General features: G+C 45.8%; 1 protein-coding gene across 1 annotated transcript; it reads right to left on the bottom strand.

The window, feature by feature from the left end:
* Nucleotides 1-4,266: 4,266 nt before the first annotated feature.
* rgmd (RGM domain family, member D) lies at nt 4,267-9,967 on the bottom strand. The gene is given in 4 exon segments (XM_068743388.1): nt 4,267-5,731; nt 6,960-7,471; nt 9,770-9,919; nt 9,922-9,967. Coding segments are annotated over 4 exon segments (1,404 nt in total). The 3' UTR covers nt 4,267-5,035.
* Nucleotides 9,968-10,263: the final 296 nt, after the last annotated feature.

Consider the following 10,263-nt stretch of genomic DNA (forward strand, 5'->3'; position numbering starts at 1 on the left):
ATTTCCGAACCGGGCTTTTTTGGGGCGTCAGGGTGCCCGTGGGCCATTTGTTAAAAGTTTGGTGACACTGGCTCGTTAATAAAAATACACACCGAGACAACCAGGTGTTCTCAGCTGTTCACTACTGTTACAGTAGCAGAGGACACTCTGCTGAAGGCCTGTCCTGTCAGAGCCGCAGGCTGCATTCCCCTCCGATGTGGAACTACACCCTCTGCAGAGGATGCACGCGTGTGGAACCCAGGTGATGATGCGTGTTTGCTGAAGTGCGACTGTGTTAGTCTTCCCCCAAGAACGAGCCAGGAGTGTATGATTTGATATGTAGGTCAATAGTCATTCTGCTCTGAGCCGGTGGGTGAGATGCGTGTTGATGCTTGCTGTCACTCTGATTATTGAGGAGACACACAAGGATTGAGTTGGTCAGGTATGAGAGAGCCGGTGGCGTGAGATAGCTGTGTAATCACTGGAGCCGACTGAACACACACACACACACACCCTTAGGTGTCTGCTGATTGCCTTGTGACACAATCAGACGTTCGGTACACTGTTAAAGGATGCCTCGGTGAGATACGGACAGGGAGTATTCATGACAGTCAACATAAACCTCAGAAAGGATCCAAAGTTATCTGAATGGAAACCCAAATCTTGTACGAGCGGCAGAATGAGTTTACATCGAATAACACACTTCATTTAGCATTAATAAATCGAATTTAAACCCTTCAAATGCTTCTTTTTCTAAATTATAGTGTTTGAATGTTGGAGTTTCTATTGATTTGTGCTATGATCTGTTAGCACCCGTTATGTATTAATTATCCAGCTATCCTCGCTAATGTGATGCATGGCGCTCTAAATATCAATATCATGGTCATTTGGAGCCCCATGATGATACGACTCTTTGATCAACTTGTGATGCTGAACTCTTTCCTCATCAACGCCCGCCTCATCTAAGTGGAAGAAATAGCTCGCATTAGGGCAACCATCAGTCTATCCGTTATCAATCAAGGAGAGGACACGCACACCACCATCTATTTATCTTTCCAAGTGCTCTATTAATATTAAATTAATATCCCCTTTGAGGGTATCAATCACCCAAACATTTTTTTCCTCAACTCATTAGCTTGTTAATTGTCCTTGTTTACATGGAAAAGTCAAGACAGGATGTCTCAAAGAGAGGCGAAGAAGCCATTTGTACAGGGCTGAGCAGTTCCATCCTCCTCGCTAATGAACAGGAGGACTCTTCTTCAGCCTGTCAAGGATGGAGTTTAGAGGATTTGACATATTTGTCATGTGACATTTTCAAAAGGTAGAAAGTTTTCAATGTCAATCTACACCCCCCCCCCCCCAATAAAAAAAAGGAACTCCAAAATTTCATTTGTTCATGATTTGACAGGAGTCTTGCCGTCTTTGAGCGCACCGAGAGGGTTCTGTGTTACGGCGTTGTCACATCAGGCTGGGGCTGCCTGGCAGTGCTGTCAGACGACTACGTCTTAATGATGGCATCAAGATCAGGCCCGAAGCGTTCTGGCTTCATTTGTTTCAAACGATAAAGCAAACAGAAGTGCACACAAACACACACACACAACTACAAATTCATCCGCTTCTGCTAACAAGCCACTATGGCGAGTCATGTGTTCAGATTCCCACAACGGGATGGAAGTCCAACCAGCAATTCCTATTTCAATAAGCCTGTTTCAAACGCTGAAGTCTCTCTGGTGACCATTATATTATTATTTATGGCAACATTTAACTGCACATTCATCAGAGAGTAGTGAGCAGTTTACTGCTGTGGATTCCACAGCGGTTCTATAGTTAGGTTAGTCCTCATGGTTCCCGTCTAAAGGGGTCATGCACCTCCACAAGGTCGCGAGAGATGTGAGAAGTGAGAACAAAGAAATATGTTCTGTTTAATGGGCCTGTTCTGTAATATTCCCTCGTTTGTTTGGATCAAGCATTGGATCACTTTACCTCCCTGGGACTTGAAACTGAACGTTCAGACTCGATGCTACCTCTGATAAAGAGTTGTTAGTGTTTAGAAATTACTGACAATGACAATATAAAGTAGCAGAGATTAAGAATTACTGCCATAAAGTACATTCAAGTTATACCTAAATAGATTAGTGTCTACAAATGGTAAAAAAAATAAAATAATTGTTAGCCCCACCTACTCTCCATCCCTTCCGTGTCGTAATGTTAAGAGAGAGGTGATGAAGCCACCTAAGGAAGACTTGACTCGAACAGGAATGAGGAATAATGAGCAGGAATAATGAGCCGAAATGGTGTCACTGTGGTGTCTTCATTTTAAGACACGAGACATGCAGAGATTAAGTATGATCACGTGTGTGACAAAACATGTCACCCAGTGATGTAAGGAATAAGACACTTTGAACTTTAGATAAAAATCTGCTCATCTCAGATGATTAATTCTTAATGAGCATAAGGAGTGTGCAGGAGACTTTCCTAATTACCATATCCCTCTTTCCACAGCACTCGTTCAAATTGATCATACAAATATCAGCAGGGTGGACATGTTGACTCAAACCTGGTGTTAACCAGACTAAGTCTTATTTGGAACCACGCAGCGCTCTAGTAGGCAAAAGCAAAGCCAGCAGCCAGCTCAGCACTCAGAGGTAACATTTGCACAGGGGACTGGGAACATACTGTGAATACCTACAGCTACACAGCCAGACGTCAAAGCTGGCTTTTTGCTGGAGGGCCGTCAGGGCTAATGGACTGAGGACCCCCTCAGGACAGAAGAGGTATTACAAGGCAGATGCTTAGGACATTCCATCAGGGAACAGAAGCCCCTTACCAGTGAGCTGCGTTACAGGGCCGCACAGAAATAAAGCAAATTTATACAATTTCTGTTAAGTATCGATTATTAGCGTCTAAAACAGCGATGTCCAAACCGAGACACTCCAGGTTTTCTTTCCAACCATCTCTCCAGCAGCTGATCTCACTAATGAGCTCCTTCTCTCAAATTGATGGAGGTGTTGATCGTTAAAATCACCTGCTTTAGTGACTGGCTGGAAGGAAGACCTGCAGCGTCTCCATGGTTTGGACCAGTTTGGACACCCCTGGTCTAAAAGGTGTTTGATTTTGAAAAACGACCGGATTTTCTCCAACGTAACATTTGCATGTGAATGTTCTTGGTCACGTGGTGTGTTACTAAAGAACAAAAAAACTTGAACATTAAGGACAGAAGCAATTATTGAGACCGCAACTAATGGTGAGTAGATATTGGTGTAATACTTGTTTAATAGTTATTGCAAGTGCATATGTTTGTCTGGGCCGGGACTAATGCCCTTTATATTCCGGAGCGACGTATAGTCCGGAAAATAGGGAAATTCGGTTTAAGACCATTGTTTTAAGTGACTGTGGGGCTGTTAAGAATTTGTTCATATTATCCTTTTCTTTATATTATTTGGGGTATTTGTATTCATTTTTGCTTATTTTTGTTCATGTGTTTCCGGTAGTGTCATAGTTCCAAGGCATCGACCCGCCTCTGCCGTGGGGCCGCCTCCGCCGTGGGGCCGCCTCTGTCGTGGCATGTTTCTGGCCACATGTTCTATTACCGTATTAGCAAGACTATAAATCTCTCTTTTTTTCTTAGGGTGGCTGGCCCTGTGACTTATGCTCAGTCAGGTGCAACTTGTACATTAAAATATGTAAAGTTTCCAACTCGCGTACACGCAACAATTTTTTTCAAAGTTCCTTCTTGCGAGATTTCGCTCAGCATTCAGATCTCGTGAAAAGGAACAATCTGAATTTCAAACAGTCTCGTGGGATTAGAATTTTAAATTCTTGTTGGACTCGCGAGCTTGTTGTGCTAATTCTGCCTATTCATCCTCCCAGGGATGTGCTTTGTCCTATTGTGTAGTTGAATTACTGCTCATGTGTTTCATTAATATACCACATACCTATCCAGCTTGTGTGCGTGTGTGTGTATGCACTACTGGAAGAACACACAACATATTAGTGTGCTGCCCGCTGCGTGCACACAAACTATGTGTATACAATATATAATGTATGTATTTACATAGATGAATATCATTAATGCTTAATGGTAAATTGAGAAAATGTTTTTCAGAAGTGTTTCAAACTGATAGCCCTTCGCATTAATCGATACCCAGGAAGTAGCTCTCAAAAGGTTGGTGACGCCTGGTTTAGACTATTGCAATGATGCGATAGGAGAAAACTGAAAGAATACAAACAAGCCACATCTGGAGTGTTTTAATACAGAAAATTACAAAGCACAACACATTAGTTTGTTTTACAATATCTCAAAACCTAATAAAAACTGCATAACATAATAGTTAAAACATATATTCACAGGCAAATGTACACAATATAAAACATATATACATTATTTTAATATATTATTTAAAGATTTGTGTTTCTTTAACCTTTAAAACTGGAAGCCAAATAGCTTGAAGAGGGAGTGTTTCACAAACGTTGACGGGCAAGAGCTTTAACAGCACATCATGGATAGGTAGTTTTTACTTGCAGTTGTTGGATTCTGTGTATCTAACATGACAGTTTCTGAAACAAAAACTGAGGCAGCAAAATCTATAATTTAAATGCTCAACACAAAATCTGCCAAGTGCTACTAGCATGACTGGATTTCAGGATGTAGAAGCACTGTTGCTCAGCGGTTACACATGGACCTTCATTTATGGTGGTGTGTTAGAAGGTTGTGTATTTTCTGAGTATAACCTTAAAGATTTCTGTATACCATGTGTTTCTGACTGAGGGAATAATGACTATAAATTGCACCCAAAGCAAATGATTGTACTCATTTATGTTTATCCTTGAAAAGGATGGAATCACTGCAGGAATCCACAGAAAATGCGAAAAAGGAACAGTGAAATCCTTCAAACAATGAGAAAGCGAAAGACATTCATAAAATCACCTCTAAAAATGCATTTTCTTTTTTCTTTTTACAAAGGCATACATCTGAGCTATAGTCACTCTTTCCTCAAGCCGGCAATGCTTCCACGTTCTTTTTGTTTACAAGATCATTCGTATTTCCTCTTATTTTTCACGAAAGCAGCAGAATGAGGAGCAGGAGTGAAAGCAGGGAAACGCTGGCTTCTGCAGTCGATGCATTCGACACACCTCTGTCAGAAAGGCGAGGAGTCCTCGGGGAATTCTGCTTCAGTTTACTGGGTGGCAGCGCCTTTAAATCCTCCAGAGCGCCATAGGCTGCCATGGAGAACTCGGGGTCTCCTGTAGTCAGCAAGTCAAACACACAGGATTGAAAGTACACGTCCTCCACCTGCAGAGTCTCTCTACATTTGGCCGTGGCCCGCTCCACTGAGTAGACCTGCTGAGGCGGCCTGAGTGGACCCAGCTCCATGTTGGTGCCCTGCAGGCGGGGATGCTGGTTCTGACGGCCCAGTGTGTGTTCTTTGATGAGCTCATTGCGCGGGCAGCCGTGTAGGCAGAGCTGCAGGCCACCATTGTCCTCTGAAAAGTCGAGGGTGTCCTCTGGCATGCGGATGGCAAAGGTCAGGTAGCTGCCCACACGGCGGATGATGATGGACGTGCCGATATAACGGGCCTGTATCCTCACCTGCCGGCCCACCCCAGAGCCGCCTCGCTCTACGATAGTCAGGCTGCCGCTCACGCCACCACTGCGAGTCCCATCTTGAAATGCCAATGGTAGATCTTCGGTGGTTGCCTGGTACACCTTCTGATCTGTACAGCCGTGATAGGACTTGAAGATCACAGTGATCTGAAGGAAAAGGAAAACGATGTTTTACCAGCCTTGCCTTATTTTTAACATTAGATTTCAAATATTCTGAATGAAGTGATGCAAAACACATATTAAACTTGACCAATAGCAGTACCAATTAGAACCACAAGGTGGCAGCAAGAAACTACCGTGGAAGGTTCTTGTAGCCCGATTGCCCCCCCCCCCCCCCAGATTAGAAGTAATTTCTTTCTTATGCCAATTCATAACCACTGGAATAATTTACAGCATTGTGGTCCATGATCCACCGGATTGTTATCAATCACAGGAACCACAAGCAAAATCAATAAGGCCTCTTTGCTATCACAAATCTAAAACAAATTACTTGCACAAAAACAACATCCCTCCCTCCTCGCCTCCCCTGATTGTTGGCTTTCAAAACACGATTTCATAACGGCCTCAAATCTCCATGTATCTTCCAACACTTCTACTCTGGCACTGTTGGAGTTTACTCGGTGACTGGCTGTGATCTGTATTCCAGATGCGCTTTGAAAAACTGTCTTAACCTCCGATTCTTCAGACTATCCTAACAAAGCGGTGGCTGCGCTTAAGTTGACACTTACGGGCGGGGGGGGGGGGGGGGGGGACTGTATTTGATGGATGTTTTCCTGTCTTATGACTGGCAGCTGAAAACAACTCCAAAAGCATGAGAAGGCCATGCGGGTGTCGGCACAGACAATACAAATAGCATTCTGAAAGGTTTGCTCTGAAGTCACTGTAGAGAGATCAGCCCATTCACAAGTGACAGAATCAAGAACTCTCGCTGCTGTCCAATTATTCATTAGGTTTTCCATGTCATTCCGTACTTAGTCAAAACGCAGCCAGGTAATGACTTGACCAGAGGGCCGGAAAAAGAAAAAAGCGCTTGAGGAAAATGTTTGAGCGTTAATCACTACCATATGACCACCCATGTGTTAAAGGTAGAGCGCTCAAGCATGTCTGTGATTCAACACCACTGAAGGACTCGCCTTCCCTTCCCTCCCTTCTCCCTCGTACATCTGAAGGAGCTCCAGGACGAGAGGAATGCTGGAGGCTCAAGAGGCACCATGGAATGCCGATTAACTTCACATGTTTGATACTTTGCGGCAATGCTTGAGCTAGCAAGCCCATACTCAGAAACAGCCTGCTCACACAGGCCATTCGTTTCAAAGCCCGACTATCATGTGTTCAGCTCCAATCATTGCAGATCATTTCGCCCGCCCACCCTTACCTTGCTGGTTGCCGTGGCGCTGGAGCCGAGAACAACGGGCACGTTGGTCACCTGCACCGACAGGAAGCGGTTGTCAATCAGTGGCCACGCCCCTTCCACTTTGCAGGTTTGAAACTCGTCACGGAAAGTCCGGAGGTGGGGGTCTCCAAATAATCCACAGTGGGCGTATTTCTTGGGCCGCCCTTGTGAGCCCGATGCTAGAACCCGCTTCTCGTAGTTGCACAGCTCTGAGACGGCGGGACGAGGTGTGCTGGGAACCTTGGCGGAAGAGGTGGGCCCATCGCTCGAGCAGTTATGCTGAGAGAATAACTCCTTAATGCGGAAGACAGCCGAGTGGTAGACCAGGTCGCCCCTGCAGCTGCGCGCCTGGCGTCTGGTGCACAGGGCATAGGCCCGCAAGGCGATGCAGTAGTCCACATCCACAGCCATGTCCTCCTGCAGCCCACCGGAGGGCGAGGTAGAAGACACATACTCCGTGTTGCAGCGCTGGATTCGACACTGCTGGCAGTGAGCTGGAAAACAAAAACGATGGCTCTTACATTGTTTTGCAATGCCATCAATGGTTGACCGCAATTTCAGAGACGAGGTTTGCTTCTGGACGAGAATCAGTATGCACTCTCCTGCAAAAGCGACGGCATCCAGCAATCGGAACATTTATAAACGCATTACCTGAGCTCATGACACGAGGCGGCAGAGCAACACTTTTCCACTATCACGTTCACCTCAATCAGGAGAGCCACTAAAAACCAAAAAACGAGGCCACGGTCTCAAACTGCGCTCCAGAGTCAGTCAGAACTCATTTCCCTAAACTAGCCCTCACAGGAATAACACATGGCTTCACCGTAGGAGGAAATCCACCTGTTTTACTTTGCCTGAGGGTGCTGAATGCGGTTTGGTTGGGGGGGGGGGGGCAACTGAAATTATTAAGCAATACTGCGAGGCTCGGCGTACGGGGGGCAGCTTACTTTAGAATCACAAGAGAAATATCACCACGAATCACACTTGATCAGCGACTCGTGCAGGCTTGGGGTGGGGGCGTGGCCTACCACAGCATGCGAGCTTGGTGGTCCTGCCTAAACTCAAGGCTATGACTCACAACTGCGGTATTTATTAAGGAAGACAAAGAAATGCATCCATTTCTCTGTTAAGTTAAATATCAGTGTCACTTCTGGACAGATGTTTTATGTACCAACGCTAATATTACGTCTTGCTGTGTCGAGTGTATGTTTCAGATCAGTATCAACCATCAAAGGACGCGTATCACTCTCAATGCAGAACTGGAACCACTTGCATCCTTATAATGCTCAATTGTTGACTCTAAAATGCCGGGAAATCTCCCCAACAGCGTGGACAAACAACAAAGAGGAGCGTGGTGATTTCACACTCGGGGTTCGAGTCGACTTTTACACCATTTTGGCCTTTCATGCACATGTGATAAGCCAAAAGGGGTACGACAGAAGACGGATGCACCTCACAGAGGCTACACTTCAACACGAGCCTTGATAAAGCCGAGGGGGGAGTGCGAGAGGTCACATCGGAGCCTGGCTGAATCCCTCCTCTGAATTCCAACAGGCCTCCTCATCTGGCTGGAGGTCACCAACATCCTGTGATGTGCACTTCTTGACAATCACTGCACAGCAATCATCGTCTCCCCGAGGGGGGGGGGGGGCTTTATGCATATGCTCATAGTCTGCAAACCAACAAGGAGCAAAGACCATGCGGGGGACATAAAGGAACCGCAAATCCATTGTTTTCTAATGGCTCCGAGAGCAACAAGTGGAAATATTCAAGCGGTATTAAACTATTAATGCACTCGTTAAAAATATTTTAATTCAGGGAAGACCGAAACAAGAGATTTATAGGAATTCATGAGAACTTAATTCACGGTAGCACGTGACTAATTCGTTACGTCAATTAATCTTTAAATGTTAGGACTGATTGCGCAGCATCTCTTATTGCGTGATTCAAGCATTATAGCGCGCTAAACAATTCCATAAAAAGCTAAGACCTTATTTATCGACGCTTATACTCTGTGCAGGGCTGTGCAGACTTTTTACTTGTGCCAACTCCAAAAATAATAATTACCACGCAGGTCGGATTAAATCAATCACTGCTGTTCCGTTCTCTTCGTTTGCGATGCAATATTAAAAAGGAGGCCAAAAAGTTGGATTCCCGTGCACGGTGGCTAACAGTCAATAAAGTAAACCATGAATAGGGGGGACGCCGCGGTGCAGGACGGAATGAAAGGAAAGTCAAAGTTTGAGTCGAGGCTTGAATAATTTCTGTCCAGTTTACGGCTAAAAAAACACACAAGCTCCGTTTGCTAGTGAGCTATGCTACCTGGAAGCTAACTTCATAGAGCCTGGTAGAACCGTAACAGCGGTGCCGCTTATGTTTGATAAAAAAACCTCACGGCCATTTCTCCGGTGGTCGTCGCTTGTTCGAGTCCGGGTTTTTTATTTATATAATATATGTTGCAATTGTTGGAAATGTGTTCAAAAAGTGAGTTAACTCGTGCTGCTCGGCTAGCAGCGACGCAGCTCGGAGGCTGAGGCGCAACAAGGACGTCGCTTTGTGCCCGGAGAGCAACTTTTCTCCGCTTTTAAAAACACCCCAAAAAAACAACCAAAACCGGCATTTAGTGAGAAAGGAGTAAAGCGATTAAACATTAAAACACACGACGGCGGGGGGGAAAGGGGGGGTAATGGTCGCCCCCCCTCCCGCATCTCCACCTCTCTTCCAGGGGGAGAGCGGGACGCACGGTTTGCGCGCGGGGCAAGGAGCGGAGGCGCACGGATTAAATCACTCACCTGGTCGGAAGAGCAGCGAAAGCAGAAGCATGGTGAGCGGCACACAGTCCCAAAGCTGCCGCTTAGCCGTGCTGTGTGATCCGCTTCTCCCCATAACAATCCATCCAGTTAGAATGGAGCTCCTCGACTGCTGCTCATCGACGCTGCGGGGGAAATCAGACCAGAAAAAGATTCGTCTCCCCTTCCCAGCGCTGTCATTCAAAGGGGGGAGGGGGGGGGCTTGTCTTCAGGGCGGCTCTCTGAGGGAGGGGTCTGTAAGTCGTAGATGGGGGGGGGGGGGGGGGGGGTGCCCGAGGTGATTTCTAGCCAATGAAACACTAATTATTCTCTAACCACTTGATGTTTACATTTAGTGCCAATTACTGGGACGACCCCCCCCCCCCCCCAAAAAAAAAGTAGCCTTTTGGGGGGGGGGGTCGTGAAAAGAGAATCACTTGATTGTTATTGAAGAATCATGGGGTGCTGTGGTTCTAAAAGTTTTACAACTGCTTTTC

This window comes from Brachionichthys hirsutus, chromosome 9 (assembly GCF_040956055.1).
Source record: "Brachionichthys hirsutus isolate HB-005 chromosome 9, CSIRO-AGI_Bhir_v1, whole genome shotgun sequence".
Classification (NCBI taxonomy): Eukaryota; Metazoa; Chordata; class Actinopteri; order Lophiiformes; family Brachionichthyidae; genus Brachionichthys; species Brachionichthys hirsutus.